The sequence below is a fragment of the Platichthys flesus genome, chromosome 20, assembly GCF_949316205.1.
Source record: "Platichthys flesus chromosome 20, fPlaFle2.1, whole genome shotgun sequence".
Taxonomy (NCBI): domain Eukaryota; kingdom Metazoa; phylum Chordata; class Actinopteri; order Pleuronectiformes; family Pleuronectidae; genus Platichthys; species Platichthys flesus.
In genome coordinates, this window is record NC_084964.1 from 20,067,496 (window position 1) to 20,086,811 (window position 19,316).

The following is a 19,316-nucleotide window of genomic DNA, read 5'->3' on the forward strand; positions in this document are numbered from 1 at the left end:
TTAGTACTAGTTACTGTACTTGAGTACTCTTAAGTTTTCATGTGTATCTTTCTAACCTCAGTAGATTTGTTTTCAGGTACTTTTCACAACATATACCAACAAATATCTGGACTTTCTACTCATTTTACAGTGCGTTGTGTGACATGTTAAAAATGTGTTTTATATTCTTAATGTAATTCATAAGGAGAGAATTGGTCCAATCAGAGCGGAGGGGTAATATTAGACTCCGCCTCCTGCAGCAGCAGAACCTCAGGTGATGATGTAGTAGAACGGTACTGTCTGAAATTTTTCTCTGTGAAGATCCGATACTTCTCATCAGTCGTGAACCTACACAAGCATATAAGTCATTTTTCTCTTAACCCTCTGAGCGTCCTCCAGGAACCGGATCTTTACCGTCACAGTTGAAGAGTCCTCAACGGTTTGTGTACTTTTCCTGTGTGTACTTATTTAAACTGATGACTCCTTTGTTTGTCTGGCTCTAAAGGAAAATCCTTCGTATTCTAATGAAACTCGATGAACTCATGAGAATGAACCAACACCAAGTCTGTGAGGATATAAACTAAATATAAATAAAAAACATGAATCTGGATTAAATATGATATTTTCATATCTGATTCAACATTCACATGTTTTCAGAGCCATGTCTTTGATCCTGATTCATAATGTGTGAAACTACGATGACGCATTATCTGCATCCCCGTCGTGTTTTAGGGGTTTTGACGTTTGTACACATGTCAATCAAACACATGTGAATTGATTCTAAGCAAATTCCATTTTGACTTTTATGTGGTAACTCCGTCCTCTCTCCTGTTGCAGCCTCCTCACATGTACACAAACATGTCTCTGCCAATTCTGACAGGTCGCCATCGGAGCTGTTGACCTGTCGTCTCAGGGCAGTGGCACACTCCTCAGTGAGGGAACAGTGAGGGAACAGTGAGGGAACAGTGAGGGAACAGTGCGCTCTTTGTGCGCTCGGGACAAAGCCGGTGCTGTGAGTCAGACTGCAGGACACCTGAGCCCCAGAACACCTCCTGCTACCTTCTTACCCCAGACTGTCACAATGAAAAGAAGATGTTTAGTTATGAGAGAAGTTTATTGTGTGATTTGAGGTCATAAACTACAGATTTGACCATCAGCACATTCCTCAGTTATCTTATGTCCATGCATTTCTAAGATTCTTCTACTCTATGATCTTTGTTTGGGTTGAATTCCTGTTAAAAGTTCCTCCGCTCACAGTAGGACAATGCAGTGTGAAGAATGTGCAGCAGGTTGTTAGAAAAGCTGCCAGGCCTTTTGTGCACGCTGGGTTTCAGCAGGATTACCAGTGAGGAAGCTAAGCTCCTCAGCTCCTGCAAGTCGCCTGCAGCCACATGAAGCTGGAGCTTGTTGAGTCGGGCGAAAGTTTCCAGATCAAGAGAATTCACCTGCAAAGTCAAAGTTTTGTGAGGATTCACTCTCTCTGAAGCCTCAGACGTCAGAGCTGTTCAGCCTGGTAGGAATATTTCCATCCTTATCCATGAAGCATTACTTTACTGCTCTTGGAATTAGGGACAGTGTTGGGACATTGGACTCATCGTCATGAGTTCCCTGAGGGACCCCAGCCAGTTCCCTGAGGGACCCCAGCGAGTCCCCAGACCTCACTTTGAGAACCACCGGGTCATGTGAAATGTTTCTAACTCCATCAGAAATAGTCTTGCTCCCCTGAGCTTCTTTTTTTCAAGTATTTATCACGTGCTTGCTTTAATCTGACTCCCCCCCCCCAAATCTGCAAGTAGAGGGCCCCCTAGGAAATGCCTGCCGGAGGTAAAGCAGGGGCCCCCAGGATTTTCAAGGGAAAGGGTGTTGAGAGAAACGTAATCCAGCCGCAGGGATGGGGGTGGAGGGTAGGGGGGAGGGGGGAGTGGGGGGGACAGAGATCTCCGCCTCCTCCAAGTTCACATACTCTGAGCTGAAACCCAACATCCATCCATCCATCGTAAATCTTCCACCTCACCCTCTGATCACACAAACTTCATCTCTTATGACGAATTTAATAATAAACCCAGGATCATAAAACTAACACTGAGTCACTGAGGTTATTCAGACTCATGTTTTAATTCTACTTCCTGTGTAAACAGCTACAGTCTTTTCTTCTCAGACTATTTACTCTGCGTCTTTCACAATAATATCAGCAGCCTGTAAACTGCTCTGGGTCTCTGAGGCCTCCGGTGAGATAACACTCACCACCACACGCCTGGTGGCGGCTGCCAGGCCGAGCAGCTGCCGTGCTTCCACGACACGTTTCCATGGAGGAGGAGGACAAACACCGAGGTCTGTGGGGACGTCAGCGTCACGCTCACTGTCTCCCACACATTCATATTCCACTGAACACAAACATGAGGATCAGGGAGCAGGTCACATCGTGAAGAGGGAGGAAAAGCACAGTGAAATCACCTCATTCTGACAGAGGAAGGGGCTTAGGTCAGTTTGAGATTCTGTGAAGTCGACTTCAGATTCAAAGTCTTAGTTCATCTGATGTTCAGGTAACAAACAATAACAAAAATATATTTTATATTATATTTATATGCAGCAAATTATACAAAATAGACCTGAGTTTCTGTCACTTTCTCTGACTACAACACATTATTTACATAAAGATTTATATTGATATATTATTTCATATAAACACATGTATACATGTTTTGTTGAAACAAACAAATTATAACTAGATGTAATATAATAGACCGTATACATCTATTCAGATGAAACATTGACCCCTGCTGGACAAATGTCGTAAATACAACCAGTCTTTCGTGAAACGCCCATAAACCGTTCTACGCTTTCTATTGGATTAAACGTTGGAAGGGCGACATGTGATTGGTCGTTTACTTTCCTATCGGCCAATCAGCTCGTTTGTTGACGACTCACACAGAGGTCATAGTTCAGGAGAATGTGGAGATGACGTTTTGTTAGCTTACAGCTGTGGTGCTAACATCTGTAGATGTTTAATATCATATAACATGTGAATGACACAGATCTATAACCTAACTTCCTGTTTCCTGTGGCGATGCTGAACACGGTGAGGACGCTGTCTGTTCACAAGGTGAGCTAACCCGAGCTAACACGCGCTAACTAAGCTAACACGAGCTAACTAAGCTAACTAAGCTAACTAGCTTACATGCTCCCCAGCCAGGTTGTCATGTGACACTTTGACTTTGAGCTGTAACTTTGTGTTTGTTTCATTCCGTTGGTAAAAGAACCGGAAACACGTCACGTTGTTTCTTCTACTTTAACAGAAGGAGTTTAATCACATTACTTTACATTACATTTCATATAGCTGACGCTTTTGTCCAAAGCGACTTACATTTTTAGTACACTCAACATTTATGAGGGGCCATTTAGGGATTCAGTATCTTGCCAAGGACACTTCGGCATGCAGATGGGGAAGAGTGGGAATTGAACTGGCAACCTTCTAGTTGGAGAACGCCCACTTTACCCCCTAGGCCACTTCTTGATCTCTAGATTAATAGACAGACAGACTCATAACAATATTTGGCCAAACTTCAGTGTCATAGAGACAAGATCTTCCTCTAATGTACCGAATCCATACAGACAGTTCTGTTGTGTTATTAAAGTTTGTACAGATCTGTAATCTCACTGAGCTCAGAGAGATTCCTTCCCACTGATGAAGGTCAAACCTCAGACATAGAACTGTCCCCTCCATTAACCTGCTCTTCTTCATGTCTCTGTAGCTCCTCCTGTCTGATCCCACGTGTAGAATCACATTAGACCCAAGCTTCATGATGAAGATGAAGATCTTAGTTTTCTGTCCTCTCTAGTTTCCATAATTAAAAGAAGCATACAAACAGGGGTTAGAACTAGATACTAACCACCTGTCCTCGTGTCCCTCAGCTGGGCCTCCTCTCTATGAGGCCTCCCTGCTCTCACCGGCCTCAGCAGACCTGGAGCAGGACGGTTCGCTGCCTCTCTGCTGGACCTCCTCCTCCTCCTCCCTCACCTCCTGACCCCCCCGAGTGCTCCTCCGAACCAGGACCCAGCCACACTCCCTCTGCTTGGACTCCTGACCAGGGCCCGCCCCCCCCTCCCACACACTGCTGCATGAGCGGCTGTCACAACTGCGTGTGGATCGAGCACGCCGAGCAGCTGCTGGCGTTCTACCACGACGGAGGCGACCAGGCGCTCGCCGCCATCGAGGAGAACGTCCTGGACGAGAACCTGAAAACCTACTTGAAGATGGAGATTAGACTCCTGAAGAAGACGTGATGTTTTTACTGCCGGGGTTGACAGACACTTTGTACTTTACACCCCAGTCTCTTATTTTACCTCCACATGTTACAGTCTGGATCATAACTTATCATCTTATCACGTATGTTACACTGACGGCTGCTGTTTGTTGTGTGAAGCACCTGAAGTTCCTACCAAATCCAATGAGGTTTTGTTTCCTCCTCAAATCAACTGAAGGCTTCATTTTAACTTTATTTATTATTGCTGATTTGAAAAATGGCGATAAAACTTAAGACTTTAAGATGGAATTTGACCTGATTCCTTAAATTTCAGTTTGAGAACAAACAACCTGTCGTACTCGTTAGCGAAAGTGTGTGATTGGTAGAGTTTGTGTTCTCTATAAGAAAATCCTGTTCATTTCCATCAGTGTCTCTGATTCATGAATCTGAATAATTCACTGTCATGTTCCTTTGGTCGTAAAACACATGATTTATTTATCCGTTTTTTTTATGTTTGAACTGAAGTGGTTAAAGTATATTAAATGCATCTTATTTATATAGTTCATCAGCTTTATTTAATTTAAATGATGTATTTGAAGTTTATTTTTAGGATTTTTTAAATTAAAAGTTAATTATAAGAAGTGTTTTCCTTGTTACTTCTACACAGGAACAGTCCACTAGAGAGCGCTAGATACACATAAAAATACCTGTTGTCGTTAAGTGAAAATATTTTAACAATATTTTAATCTTATTTCATCATCATGTGGATTCAACCAGCTGCTTCTGAATTGTTTTCCGGCAGCTGACTCTCTAAATGTTCTTTTCTCCTTTTGAAACGTATAAAACTATGAATTCCATTTGATGTAAATGGGTTTAAAGAACTCTTCTTGCTGACCACACAGAACAAGCTGGTGGATCATGTCAGAAGTTCAGTGGCGTGAGAATGAGAGTGTCGGCAGGTGAAGGCAGCCTCTCTGCTTGTGACCCTGATCTCTCCCTGACTCAGCACTGGTACCAGTGGTTCTGTGTTGGTCCTGATTACACAGGAGACGATGGGCAGCCACAGTTATTCTTTTGATCTGGGTTACACAGAGGATTACACACGGATCATGTACAGAAGCGTGTGCCCAGCCACCCTGACGTGATGGAAAACACAAGATTAGTGCCAACGTGTCGTCTCTCGCTAACAACGTGTCTTAATAACCTCTCAGCATCTGATCACACCCCCCAGGAGAGATAATCAGTATTGTGTCATTCAGCTGATTCAGTGAAGTTTATAATAAACAACTATTCCACTGATTATTGATCTAATGTTATGTTATTGTTTATGAAGAGGAAGCAGCAGATGAATGTGAAGCTTTGCTCAGCACCGAGATTCTCAAACAGTGAAGTCACGAAGAGAAAATCCTTTTTTAATGCAGTTTGATTTTAACGTTCAGAAACATCTCTTGAACGCAGCAGTAGAAACTGTCAAGGTGGATTGGCCCTTTAAAGGAAATCAATATAAACATTGAAATCTCTTAATATGTTGTCTCTTACAAGTTAATAACAAAGAATATCTCAGTTTTCTCTACAGTCCTTGAACTTGAGGAATAGCTAAATTAATTCATGTCCCTTCAATGCACTTGCAGATCACGTGTAATGATCCATTATTTAGATTTTAAAATGCCTTGTTTTATTATAAATGATTTATCTAATGCTTTCCCTTGATTAGTCTTGATGAGGAGATGATTTATTGAGACGTTTGCAGGCTGGAGGACTTGAGGGTTTGGCCTGAAGCAGATGGTGAGATGGTTGTATAACGAAGAGGGAGTGAGTCGTCCCCTCAGGAAGCTTCCAGCTGCATCTATGATCTATATCCACAGATCCCAGGTCGTTGTATCTCATGTTGTTCTCACTTCAGAGATCTGATGAGCATCCCTCAGGGTTTTATCCTAAACACACTGAACAGAATGAACAGTTTAAATCCTTAGTTTCATCACAAATACTGTTTTGAGTCATTTCATGTAAATGATTCGTATTGATACACTTTTAAAGTCACTTTGCTTAGAATCCACAGCAAACAATCAACGTGAAGATTGACTCCACACATCTGGAACCATCCTGTAAATGAATGTGTGACGATCACATCATCGTATAATAGTGACGTTTGTTTATTTGGAACGTGTGAGCACGTAATCCTCGGCAGGGCTCAGAATATAAGAGGGGCCCCGAGCCCCGACCGGCCCTCACAGAGAGCCTAGTGTAGAACTCCACTCATCTGCTCACACCCACCCGAGTGGCTGTGCTCCACCCAACAGCCGGTGAGTAACCATGAAGACTGACAGTGATGTTACCGAGATGTTTGTTTGATGTGGTAGTGGTAACCATCGTTTACACTCAGGAGCTATACGAGGAGAATGAGAAATTTAAAAATCTCTAGAGATTATTTTGATCGAATTAAGGTTCAAGAAAAATGTAATTAAAAAGGACGATAAAGACTTAGAACCAGTTTTGAATGTTTGATTCATCATCAGGGGAGGATTGTCGGAACTCTTTTATGTTAGTTTAGCTTCAAGTTTCTTAACTGCCACTCAAATAAAACCTCTCACTTTGAGAAATCATGTTTTTCTGTGAAACAAAAGTCAGAGACATGTCTGAGTAAAACAGTTTGAAACCAGGAACAATCAGAGGAAAGAATAACAACAGATTTTGGTTTATTGCATCTCCTGGTAAAGAGTTTGTTTGTGCTGACTGATCACAGACTCAAACTCTTATTGAGCTTTTAATATATTTCAAGTTGCAGCATCATGTCTGCTAATAGGTAAAATGAAGATGTGAAATGTTCTCCTGTTAAAAGGGTTTGTTCTACTTCCAAAGTAACCAAAATATTCATTTCTGAATATGTTTGCACTTATGTTCATATTTGAGACAATGTAAAGTATCTTTAATAAGTTGTGATGGTGGTTATATGAAAGATATGTATTCTGTTATCACAGTGACAGTTTAGACGTGTTCAGTTCTGTCATTGTCTCTGGGACACGTTGAGAGGATTGATCATTTAGACCCTCAGTGCAGGTTCAGCACAAACACACTGTCGTCCTTGCTCTAATGAGATTACATGTGGACGGCCGGCTTGAAACGGAGAGGGGGACTTCTTATTAACTTGAGCCAGGGATTATGGGAAATTGGGTCATCCTCCCAGAACACGCTGAAAGGTGCGGTGCATGGCAGACATTCAATTAGCGGGAAATATGAGTGTAAATCCCAGCAGGTGTTTGTCAGATCAGTGAGAGGATTGAACCCTAATGTCAGGCAGAGGTCAGATACAATGTTGTTGCACACAAACAGGATTCACAGACAATAAATAGTTGGAAAAGTTCCTTTACTTTCATTTCCTGACACGTTGTTCTTTTCTTTCTTGTTCTCTAAATGAAGAGATCCTCATCGGGACGTCTACACTTCAGAGGGACGCAGTGAAGCCGCCCTCCTACACACAGGAACCCTAAGAGCTCAGAATGAATCTCGAGGCGCCGAAAGCTGAAATCAAGTCGGCCACCCGAGTCAGCGGAGGCCCCGCCACTCCACGCAAGGGCCCCCCCAAGTTCAAGCAGAGGCAGACTCGTCAGTTCAAGAGCAAGCCTCCAAAGAAGGGCATCCAGGGGTATGCATGGGATTTATTTTCTTATGTGGTCAATGAATAACAGCAAATTAGGGTGTGTAATACTTTTTTCTTTCCAGCTTTGGTGACGACATCCCTGGAATGGAGGGCTTAGGCACAGGTGAGATCTCTTCAGATAATAAAAAGCATCTCATATTGTTTTCTGATTCACCTCAACGAGCTCACATCTCCGTCTTGTGCTGCAGACATCACCGTCATCTGCCCCTGGGAGGCCTTCAATCACCTGGAGCTGCACGAGCTGGCCCAGTACGGCATCATCTGAGCCTCCGTGCACCGTCCTGCATCCTCCACGGATTACAGGCCTCAGACCATTTGCCTCAGGCTCCGTCTCCCGGCTTCAAATGGAACTGTTCCACACAAACATCCACGACGAACTGTAACAGACACAAAAAACAGAAAAAGAAAAAACCTTCAACAAAAACACCTTCACTCTCCGTCCTGGATCCTTTTTCTGATTCTGATTCTGCAGGTCACACTTGATCTGCTTGTGTTTAGGATCTTTCCTTCTGATTCTCGTGACTTCTCTAGTTCTGCACAGTAATCTCCTCTCTCTCTCTCTCTCTCTCTTTCTCTCTCTCTCTTTCTCTTTCTCTCTCTTTCCTGTTGCTGTCCTTCTTTTTCCTCCTCTCTTCTTCTTCTCATGGACAAAACATGAAACTTACACAAGCAAGGCAGCCTCAGTTTGAGTTTAAGTGACAAACCCGTGAACGTGGGGGGGAGGGGGTCCTACTTCATGTGCTTCAGCTTCACCTCTTCCAGCTCAGAGGTTCTTTCTCGACATATTAAACATAAAGCCTGAATATTCTGTAGAGAGCGGACGCGGCTCAGCGTGAGACCTTTCATTGGATAACGTTAATCACTCATCGTCAGATTTCCCTCTTTGCTTCTGATCACAGAGGGATACACCTGGATACAAACGTGTTCTTCACCTTTATTCACTCTAAAGTTTATATTATTATACTAAATAAATATCTACTAGTGTTGGATACATGTGACTTAGTATGAAAAAGGCTTTAAAAAACATGACCTTTGACCTTATTTTTTATGAAAAATTCGAGAAAGAAACCGCTTTAACCGACAACAAACTAGAATGTGTGATTTAAAAGGGCTGAATTATTGTATTCGTAATATTTTCTACAATAAGTCTCATATCTCTTCCATCTCCTTTGTATAATATTACTGTTTTTAGTATTAAAAACATATTAGTATTTTATGTTTATTACATGTTTATTGCTCATAATTCCAGCCTGTGTGGTTATGTTTGTGTTTTTAAGCTCATTGTTGTCGCTCTCATTTGTCGTTATCTCGTACAGTGGAAGATTATACTTTTTATTTCCATTCGTCTTTCATCCTTTATTCATTGTCACATGTTATTGGCTTTTTATTTCATTGTTTAGTCTCCACAGTCGTCTCGCTCACCAGCGTGTTCGGTTGGGATGGATGTTTGAGATCACTCACAGGTCTGAGGAGATGTCCTCTCTACAGGATGAGGGGAAAAAATAAAACATAAAAAGAGGAAAATAGAAACTGTGATTTATTAATTTATCAAACCGAGAATGAGTCCGTGTGAAAGTCAATTGAAGATTTACTTTTCTTCAGTCGTGATATTAAAACAAATTTACAAGCAGCCCATACAGTCCACATGTAAATATTCACATATACACACATATTGATAAAGTGACGTTTTGAGTTTGATGCTTTCATACAGAATATGATATGCAGGGCTAGTACAAAAAGACAAAGTGTTGATCTCTCTCTCTCTCTCTCTCTCTCTCTCTTTCTCTCTATCTATCTATCTATCTTTCTATCTGTGCTGTATTGAAACCACCATAGTAATATTATTTCACATTTTGTCATATCTTGTTATAATGAATATATATGATGTTCTAATTATAATTTGTTGAGATGTCATATACAATATTGAATATTGTTGAAAAACATAACAATGTTATATATTCATTATATTTTGTTTTGTAGCATTTACTATAAAGCTCCTTATATGCACCTCCAACGCAAATGGTCGCCCATTGGTCTTATTCAGACTATGACTAAATAAAAATGAAAGCAAGCTATACAAATACAATTCAAATGTAAAACTGAAACTACACATCTTTCTATAAACTTCTCCCTTTGTTCAAATGATCATTTCTCACAGTTTCACATCATTTAAATTTCATTGCAGAGCAGAAGAAAACAAGCGGAACCTGTGTGTGCAGGTAAAGTCACACTTGTTTCTGCCGGGGTCGTTTCAGTGTGGGACCGGTGGCAGGCAGTCGGCCACCAATGTCTGCTGCACCCGGTGTGTGATGGAGTTTCGTTGACTGTCAGCCTCTGACGCTTCGTGACTCTTGTGTTCGCTGCGTGTGTCCGTTCACATCGTGAGATCCGTCGGGAGCAGAGACCGGAGCGACATGGCGGAGAACATGGTGAGTGCAGCGGCCGCGTCTCCTCCCGCTGACCCGCGAGCTGAGCCCGGAGCCCGGAGTGATGAGGCAGCAGAATTAGCTCGGCTGCTAACGCTAGCAGGCTAGCGTCACTAGCACAGAGTGACTGGGGCCTGTTTAGCTAGCCGGCTAGCATTAGCTCTGTGGTTAGCTGACGAGATCCGAGTAAAAAGAGGCTTTGTTTGCTAAAGTTGAGGCCGAATAACCGCCTCCGTGTCCGGGGTAAACCCGCCCGAGAGGCTCGAGGGCTCGTTCAGCTCGTTAGTCCACGAAGAGCTGGAATGTGCTGGAAGGTTTAATGGGAGTCGTGTTGGTGTGAACTCAGTGAAAGTGTTTTAATGGCGCCGCTGGGACAGTTCCAGTTAACGGTGTTAAGTTGAATCAGCTTCGAGTCACCGGGCTGGAGCTGCTCGGTGTGGGGGGGCGGTCACTGTCAACAGGACTTTTCTGCTATGTCATCGTTGTCATGATGTCCTGACTGTACAGAGAAGGGGGGGGGGCTCCCTTGTTTTGACTGGGAGGTTTAAGTGGTGGAAGGGGGGGGGGGGGGCAGACCACAGAGAACCAGCTGGAGCTTCATGTTGTCCTTTCTGTCTTTGTTCCATCAGATCATCAGGGTCCAGTCCCCCAGCGGGATGAAGAAGATCCCTGCGACCAAGACGGAGACTGCTGATGCGTTTTTTGAAAAGGTACAGTGATAGATCCCAGTAACTGTGATAGATCCCAGTAACAGTGATAGATCCCAGTAGCAGTGATAGATCCCAGTAGCAGTGATATATCCCAGTAACAGTGATAAATCCCAGTAACAGTGATAAATCCCAGTAACAGTGATAAATCCCAGTAACAGTGATAGATCCCAGTAGCAGTGATAGATCCCAGTAACAGTGATAGATCCCAGTAACATTGATAGATCCTAGTAAGTGATAGATCCTAGTAACAGTGATAAATCCCAGTAACAGTGATAAATCCCAGTAACAAGGATACATCCCAGTAACAGTGATACATCCCATTAACAGTGATAAATCCCAGTAACAGTGATAAATCCCAGTAACGGTGATAGATCCCAGTAACTGTGATAAATCCCAGTAACAGTGATAAATCCCAGTAACTGTGATAGATCCCAGTAACAGTGATAGATCCCAGTAACAGTGATAGATCCCAGTAACAGTGATAAATCCCAGTTAATGTGATAAATCCCCCAAATGTACTGGATTCACTCTTATCTTCACATCTTCACGACAGTTTGTTGTTTACACCCAGGAGATTACTCCTCCACACGAGTATTAAACATGATAATAAACACAAGTGATTTATAAATATGTAGTTAGTTAATGTGGATTTGTTTTTAAGAACAATCACATCTTGGGTTTTTAAAAACCTAGAATAGAAGCAGAATTCATCAGAGCGGTCACAGTATCATCTCATGTAAAGTGCATGTGTCTGAGTCGAGGCAGGACGGCTCAGCAGATCAGTGGAAGGAGTAGTTTCAGTCTGAAGTGCAGCCAGCAACGGGTGGAATGGAAAACCACGGGTCTGGAGCAGAGAGGCCGGAGGCGGCCGGAGCCCGGCAGGTTATATTTCTGCTGCTGAGACGGAATGAAAGGAGCTCGACGCTCTGTGAAACACAGGATTCAGTTTCACCTGCGAAAGCAGCTCACACTGCTCTTTGTGTGGCTTGAGGAAAAATAATGATTTATGCTCAAGGACTGTTCCCTGCTCAGTTTTAACCAACCACGTTAAAAATACACATTTGCAATGAGGAACAGGATTTACTTTGAAAGTTCCCACACAGTCATTGGTGGATGGTCCATGATGGATTAGGTTTAATGCCAAGATAATTGTCCTGTTCCGATGTAAACAGTTCTGCTCTCTGAGTTCACTAATGGCTGATTTAACTCAGTAAATCTAAAGTGATGAAGAGGAAGCAAAGCATCAGGCTGTCTGATAATATGACCTGATGTTTGGATGCAGTGATAAACACGTCCTGCTCCTTATAGCTTAGCTTGGCTCAAAGTGTCGTGACTGTAAGAGGTGAGCTGAGGTTCTCTCGTGCCAAGAGACTCTTTGCTAATCTGCTTTGAGATGGACGCACTTTACACAATGTGCTGGTGTGGAGTGTTTCCTGTGATGAATCTGAAGAAGAGCAGGACACATACTGCTCATCGTGAGCCAGGACTTGTTTAACACTGAAGGTGGTTTACATTGTCAGTGCAGTGGGATGAGATATCAGTGTGTTGTTGCTCGTTCTAATCAGGAAACTCCCCTTCTCCCCAGGTGGCCACAGAGTTTGGGTTCATCTCCAATGGGTTTTCTATTTACCTGAACCGCAACAAGACCGACGAGCTTCTGTCCCAGAAGGTCTCCCTCGGCAGGCTGAAGATCAAGTGAGTAACTGCAGATGAGTTTATAGAATTATGACAGAGTAGATTCACCGACTCTTCTCCAACAATCAGTCAGATTGAGGATGTTTTAAAAGTCTTACTGTCAAATTAAGTTCTGTTGTTCATTGATAAAATGAGCTGTTTAGCCAAAAAGTTGTTCAAATACTTAATGGTTATTTCATGTTGATTAATGTATGTGAACTTATTTATCAATTGAATTTCTTTGCCATTATTCTTTATGATTTTCCATATTCTTTGGTGAATCATCGTATTTCTCTTTATTTTCTTCAGGCATGGCGACATGTTGTATCTGTACCCGTCAGGCGCCTCCACCTCCTCCGGGGAGGTGATGGACACGGCCACGCCGCACACATCTTCATCTCTACCGTCCATCTTGTCATCTTCCTCATCGTCCAACATGATCCCTCGGTCCTTCTCATCAACCCTGGTCCAGGAGGATGAAATTGATCAGTATCTGACCAAGCAAGACGGCAAGATCTACAGGAACAAAGATCCCCAGTTGTAAGGAGGAGACGTCCTGGTGTTGTGTGTACAGTGAAGAGTTTCTCTCAGATCTCTAACACTCCTCATCTTGTTACAGATGTCATCATGGTGCCCTTGGAAAGTGTGTGCACTGTGTACCGTTAGAGGTAAGACAAGTCAGAGAGATGTGAAGCTAACACTGAAGCTGTGGGACAGTTTCAACCTGCTGAGTATCTGCCTCTTTTCCCTTTTCAGCCTTTTGACGAAGACTACCTGAATCACCTCGACCCACCAGTGAAGCACATGTCATTCCACGCATACCTGCGCAAGCTGACCGGAGGATCTGATAAGTGAGAAGTTGTTTTTACTCTTCCAATAGAAAGGCTTCCACCTCGTCTCCAGGTTCTAAGTCTGTTTTCACATCCTGCAGAGGGAAGTTTGCGGCTCTGGAGAACATCAGCTGTAAGATCAAGTCGGGCTGTGAGGGCCACCTTCCCTGGCCAGAGGGTATCTGCACTAAGTGCCAGCCCAGTGCGCTCACACTCAACAGACAAGTATGTAACTGGACCTGTGTGTGTGACAATGAAGCTGCTGTTCACCATTTAGAGCAAGCTATTAAAAAGTAGTGTTTGCATTTACTCATTTATCAGATGTTTTATTTAATGTCATGTGATGTGTTCAGGTGTGTTTGTATGGACAGGGAGATCATTGAATTGTGTTCTTCTTCCAGAAATACCGACACGTGGACAACATCATGTTTGAGAACCACACCATCGCCAACCGCTTCCTGGACTTCTGGAGGAAGACGGGCAGCCAGAGGATGGGATACTTGTACGGAAAGTACACTGAGCACAAAGACATCCCGCTGGGCATCAGAGCCGAGGTGGCTGCCATCTACGAACCTCCACAGGTGAGAGATTCTCATCAAATATCCTTCAGTATCATTGTAATTATGAACTGTTCATTATCCTATATGTTCAAGTAAGCAACCTTTGTTGAGCTTTTACCTTACAGGTGAATTTAAGACTTCTTCTTCCCTGTTACAGAATGCCACTCAGAACAACCTGGAGATGTTGGAGGATCCCAAAGCTGCAGCTGTGGATGAAATTGCTGCCAAACTGGGCCTGTGCAAGGTCGGCTCTGATTCCGTCTCTCATCGGCTTTAGACAAGCTGGGCTTTTCATATTGTGTTTCCACTATGTGCTGGCAGAAGTAATAAAGCAGATTTATGGTTTTCACGGCCCAGTATCGCAGCCTCTGACTAGAAATTGATTTATTATTGAGAAAATGCTTGAACACGTTCAACCAGAGGACTTAAAGGGAATCAAATGGGTCTGTAGAGCTGGAATATGTTATGGTCGGCTGGGCAAATCTAAACCTTGCTCTACTGTCCTCCACTTTGCATTTAACTGGCAAGATTTTCTTTAACTGGTTGAGACATTGAACACTTTAACACACATGTAGATTTCATCAGATAAGGTTTATCAATTGATTACTTAACTTAGTTCACCTTTAAAATATTAGGTTAAGTCTGAAATACTGACAATAAGGGACTTCTGCTCTGCTCATGATATCAGACTCTGTAATGAGACACTTGTGTTCTTGGCTGCCTCTTTGTTTTATGAATCGAGCAGATGGATTGAATCTGATTGAATCTTCCTCTGGTTTCCAGGTGGGCTGGATCTTCACGGACCTGCTCTCTGAGGATACGAGGATAGGAACTGTCCGCTACACACGAAACAAGGTGAGGATGAATCCTGCTCCTCAGACTGACGTCCTGACCTCCTCCTCCAGAACTTATCATTGCTCTCTCTCTTGTTAGGACTCCCACTACCTGAGTGCGGAGGAGTGCATCACAGCAGGGTACTTCCAGAATCTACACTCGAACCCCTGCAAGCTCTCGCGAGACGGACATTTCGGATCCAAGTTTGTGACGGCGCTGGCGACAGGTACGTCTTCGTTCCCTCTGAGGCTGAAGTCAAAACTGAAAACAATTTCCAGCAGTTAGTGCTGAAGTTAGAATTCTTCAAGATCCCACCATGTGTTACTTTGATCGTTATTCTGTTTTATTTCACAAAGAATCACCAGCTGCTTGTGATTTTACAGTTAAATATCGTAATGCTTTCTTATGAAGTAGGAAACTCTTTCTATCTTCACCTATTTGTTCTCTACAGATGTGTTAACTCAGACCAGGTGCCTGTCGTTTTTTGAATTTCATTCCTCTTGAGGATCTCCTCTGTGTGGGCTGTAATTTAGAGACCAGATTAACTCTGTAATTCAAGCCACATGCTCTCTGAGAACAAATCTCTCTGGAATCAACGCCAAGTGTTTACTCTTCTGTTCTAAACGCACAAAATCTCTTCTATCTGCTCCACAAGTGCACAAAAGCACACAGCGTTGTGGTGACCTCATCACTGTTCATTGCATTAATGAGGCTCTGCAGCCAAAGCTGATGTCATGATACACATGTGATTCCAGCCGGGGCCGAGGTCCATGTGTTTGACTTTCCCTTGTGTAAAGACGTAGCGTGTTTGAAGATTTACACACTCTGCACACCACACGGACACAGACAACTTAACTGTTAAATGAGGTCATGTGTTAAACTTCTGAGTCTTTTCATTGATCTTTGCCTGTGCCTCTGCTGTCTACAGGAAGTCCAGACAACCAGGTGCACTTTGAAGGATACCAGGTGTCCAACCAGTGCATGGCCCTGGTGAGAGACGAGTGTCTGCTGCCCTGCAAAGACGCCCCCGAGCTGGGCTACGCTAAAGAGTCCAGCTCCGAGCAGTACGTCCCCGACGTCTTCTTCAAGGTACCAGCTCCTACATGTGAAGGATGGAACATATGACTGATCATTATAAACATGAGCTGGATAATATCTTCCAGGTTCTTGGGGCCAGGTGTCATGACTCAGTTTATCCAGATGTTTTCAGATGTTGAGATTTTTGTTTGACTCAAACAGGACACAGACAAGTTTGGAAATGACGTCACGTTTCTGGCTCGGCCTCTTCCTGTGGAGTATCTCATTATAGATGTGAGTCACATTTGGTGTTTAACATACTAAGCACACATATGACTTCAGGCAGCATTTAGTCTAATTCCCCTTTTTTAACCCTTTAAAGATCACCACCACGTTTCCAAAGGATCCTCAGTTCACCTTCTGCGCCAAACAACCCTTCCCCATCGAGAACCGTGATATACTCGGAGAGACTCAAGTAAGAGGGCAGGAGACACACACACACACACACACACACAACTTGAAGGCTGTAACCATTTCTAATAATCATCACATGTTTTCTATTATTGAGCAGCATCATAGTTGCTGCAGCCACGATACAAAGTTTTTTCTTCTGTCCACTTTTGCCTTCATCTGTGTATTTCAACCTGAGACCCCAGTTCCAGCTTCATGTTTACAGCTCATAGAAGTTACATGTGTTGTGTTGTGTTGTGTGTCTGTGCAGGACTTCCACAGTTTAGCCACGTACCTGTCCCAGTGCACCTCCACATCTTTCTTGGACATCGTGTCCGACTTCCATCTGCTCCTCTTCCTCGTCACCAATGAAGTCATGCCTCTGAGAGTAAGTCCACACTTCAAAGTCTCCTCTGCTTCCAGTCATGACTCGTAGACGAGCACATCTGGAAGTGCTCAGTGGTGTGAGGACGTTTTCACTCAGACCCTTTGTTCACTTTTTTCTCAGACTGGCCGCTCGTTACGATCACAAGTGTGTTTGATGTGAGAACCAAAGAAAAGAGAAATAATGTTCTGTGCCCCGTTGCCTGGATGTTCACGTATAGTCCATAACACCGAGGCTCACCAAACCATAACCCTGCAATTGCAACTGGTTTTGTTTCCAGTTTGATGATTTTGTGTTTTGTGTTTGTTGCAGGACAGCATCGGGTTGCTACTGGAGGCAGTGAAGACTTCTAACGAGGATCTGGCACAGACCTGGAAGAAGTCGGAGCAGTGGGCCACCATCGAGCAGCTGTGCAGTGAGTCACTTCAGAACCACACAGACACACAATACACACTATACACACACCCTTCTGCCTCCGCAATATATATATTTATACGTTAATATGCTGAATCTCTCTTGATCGGGCAATTGAGTAATCTGTCTCCTGTGTTTCAGGTACGGTGGGGGGGCAGCCCTCCAGCTCTCTGGGGTTCGGGGCCATGGGGGGCCCCTCAGCCCCGGCCTCCTCCTCAGCCATGTGGTCCTGCCTCCACTGCACCTTCATGAACCAGCCCGGCACAGAGCACTGTGAGATGTGCAGCCTGCCCCACAGTTAAACACCCGCCACCCCCCCACCCCTCCACCCACCTGCGTCACTGATCTCACACAGCCCCCCCCCCCCAGCTGCCCTCTTAACTTGCCGCTGCACCCGGAGCCGGCTGCTGTGACTCCGGAGGGATGCACCTGTTTACATCCAGTTGGTTCAATGAATAAAGTTCAATCAGACTTTCCTTTGTGTCCCGCCTCACAGCGGCTCTGGTGAGTGGCCGATTCTTTCCCCCCCCCCCCCCCCCCGGCTCAGATAAATCCTGCTGTGACTCAGGACGACAGCAAAGACTCGAGTGTCTGGACGTTCGCTCACATCAGTGCCCCGCTCACTTCGTCTTCTGGAGAATTTTGCTGTGTATAAATCCATTTGAGGAATGAAACTGTTATTTAATTAAGCGTCTTCTTTTTCTTTTTTTATCTGATTGAAGCGAAACCTTAACATTTTGAATCTTCAGCGTGGACTCTGCTCCGTCAGGTTTCTACAGGTCTCGAAGACGAGCCTCTTAAAGTACAATCACCAAACGAGAACGTCTAAAGCTCCCGAGTTGCTGCGTTTAAGTAGACAGTTTATTTTCAGTATTGAATATCTTTAAAAATGTTTGGAAAGAAAAGTCCTGGATTGAGACGGTGGATGAGATCCTCCCTGAGTGCAGCTTGTGCTCGACCTTTCAGACCCACGTCCCTCTAACTTGAAGTGGTTCCTGAAGATCTGTCGCTGGTCTGTTGGAATTTTAGATTTGATGGTTTTGAAGCTTATTTAATCACCATCCATCGTCTATATCACGTCCTGCTTATAGAAACAACTGGTGCTCTCCACTCCCCCCCCCACGTCACATCCCAGCACCTGCTTCTCGTCTTTCCTTTTTCTCGCTGTCAGATCCGATCCAGCTTTTCTCCGCTGACGAGCCCGTCTGGGTCTTTCCGTGGTTCAGCCTTCGGGTCGTTCGCTGCTGACTGACGTCGACTGAATTCGACTCAAACATGTCAACACGTCACTGAGTCACTGAGACTCGTTTCTCAACTAAACCTCCAGAAAGAAAAGTGAGCGAGTCACTAGAGGCTGTGGAGTTGACCCCGGGGTCACGGGCCTCTTCAGTAAAGTGGGCGGGGTCACAGGCTGCACATTGAGATATTTATGAGACGTGTGCTTGACAGTGATTCCATGGATGAAGTGAGAATATATTTTAATTGTAGATTGAAAATGCTTGGATTGTTTTTGCCCCCCCCCCCCCCCCCCATGTGAATAATGTGGGAGCGTCCTCTCTGATGTCACGGTAGCAGACGGCAGCGACCTTCTCTTTTTGAACTGGTCCTGGACCTGTTAGTTGAGCTCGCTCCTCGCACTCCGCTGAGTTAAAGGACGCAGAGAGTCGTGTGCTGTTCATCTGGATTTCAAACAAAATGGAATAAAAATAAAAAAATGAAATAAACAACAAAAAATCCTTTTGCACAAAATGTCTCTGTTGTTTATTGATGCATGTGAAACTGACTTCAGCCTTTCTGGGTTCTCATCACTTTCACGTCTTCATACTAATAATCAACTGGTTTATGAGAAGTGGGTAATTTTATTTTGACCTTTAACACAAACAGTTTTCCATAAAGAATTTAAACAACCCTTGATTTTATATAGTTGGCCGAATAAAAGCAATCACTAAAAATCCCATGACATCAGCATGTGTTTGTTTAATGATACAAAAAACTATTTTAATGAAGAAATATATATTTTCTAATTTAAATTCTATTGATTTGGCTGCTTTTCTATTAATTGTCATTGGTAATAAAATTAATGGTTAAGTTGTTGAATATCAAACCTCAGTTAAGATTGTTTGTCGTGAAAGTTA

At 43.6% G+C, this 19,316-nt stretch overlaps 3 protein-coding genes across 4 annotated transcripts; all 3 read left to right on the forward strand.

The window, feature by feature from the left end:
• The first annotated feature begins 2,233 nt into the window (after nt 1-2,233).
• oxld1 (oxidoreductase-like domain containing 1) lies at nt 2,234-5,523 on the forward strand. 2 transcript variants are annotated; one of them, XM_062413706.1, is made up of 2 exons: nt 2,234-3,058; nt 3,892-5,523. In XM_062413706.1, the coding sequence occupies exons 1-2, from the start codon at nt 3,047-3,049 to the stop codon at nt 4,261-4,263; spliced, it is 384 nt and encodes a 127-aa protein (XP_062269690.1). In that variant the 5' UTR covers nt 2,234-3,046; the 3' UTR covers nt 4,264-5,523. The 2 variants fall into 2 exon arrangements, with proteins under 2 accessions (XP_062269690.1, XP_062269689.1); XM_062413705.1 differs by having other exon boundaries at nt 2,660-3,082.
• An 861-nt stretch (nt 5,524-6,384) lies between these two features.
• Nucleotides 6,385-9,511, forward strand: pde6gb (phosphodiesterase 6G, cGMP-specific, rod, gamma, paralog b). Its single transcript, XM_062413708.1, has 4 exons — nt 6,385-6,526; nt 7,641-7,866; nt 7,944-7,984; nt 8,070-9,511. The coding sequence occupies exons 2-4, from the start codon at nt 7,721-7,723 to the stop codon at nt 8,144-8,146; spliced, it is 264 nt and encodes an 87-aa protein (XP_062269692.1). The 5' UTR covers nt 6,385-6,526; nt 7,641-7,720; the 3' UTR covers nt 8,147-9,511.
• Nucleotides 9,512-10,125: 614 nt separating this feature from the next.
• Nucleotides 10,126-18,930, forward strand: nploc4 (NPL4 homolog, ubiquitin recognition factor). The gene is made up of 17 exons (XM_062413707.1): nt 10,126-10,310; nt 10,937-11,017; nt 12,603-12,712; nt 13,001-13,231; nt 13,311-13,359; nt 13,448-13,542; nt 13,623-13,746; nt 13,923-14,102; nt 14,239-14,325; nt 14,865-14,936; nt 15,015-15,141; nt 15,844-16,004; nt 16,155-16,226; nt 16,315-16,407; nt 16,654-16,770; nt 17,080-17,182; nt 17,323-18,930. Exons 1-17 carry the CDS (start codon nt 10,296-10,298, stop codon nt 17,481-17,483), a joined length of 1,878 nt encoding a protein of 625 aa, XP_062269691.1. The 5' UTR covers nt 10,126-10,295; the 3' UTR covers nt 17,484-18,930.
• Nucleotides 18,931-19,316: the final 386 nt, after the last annotated feature.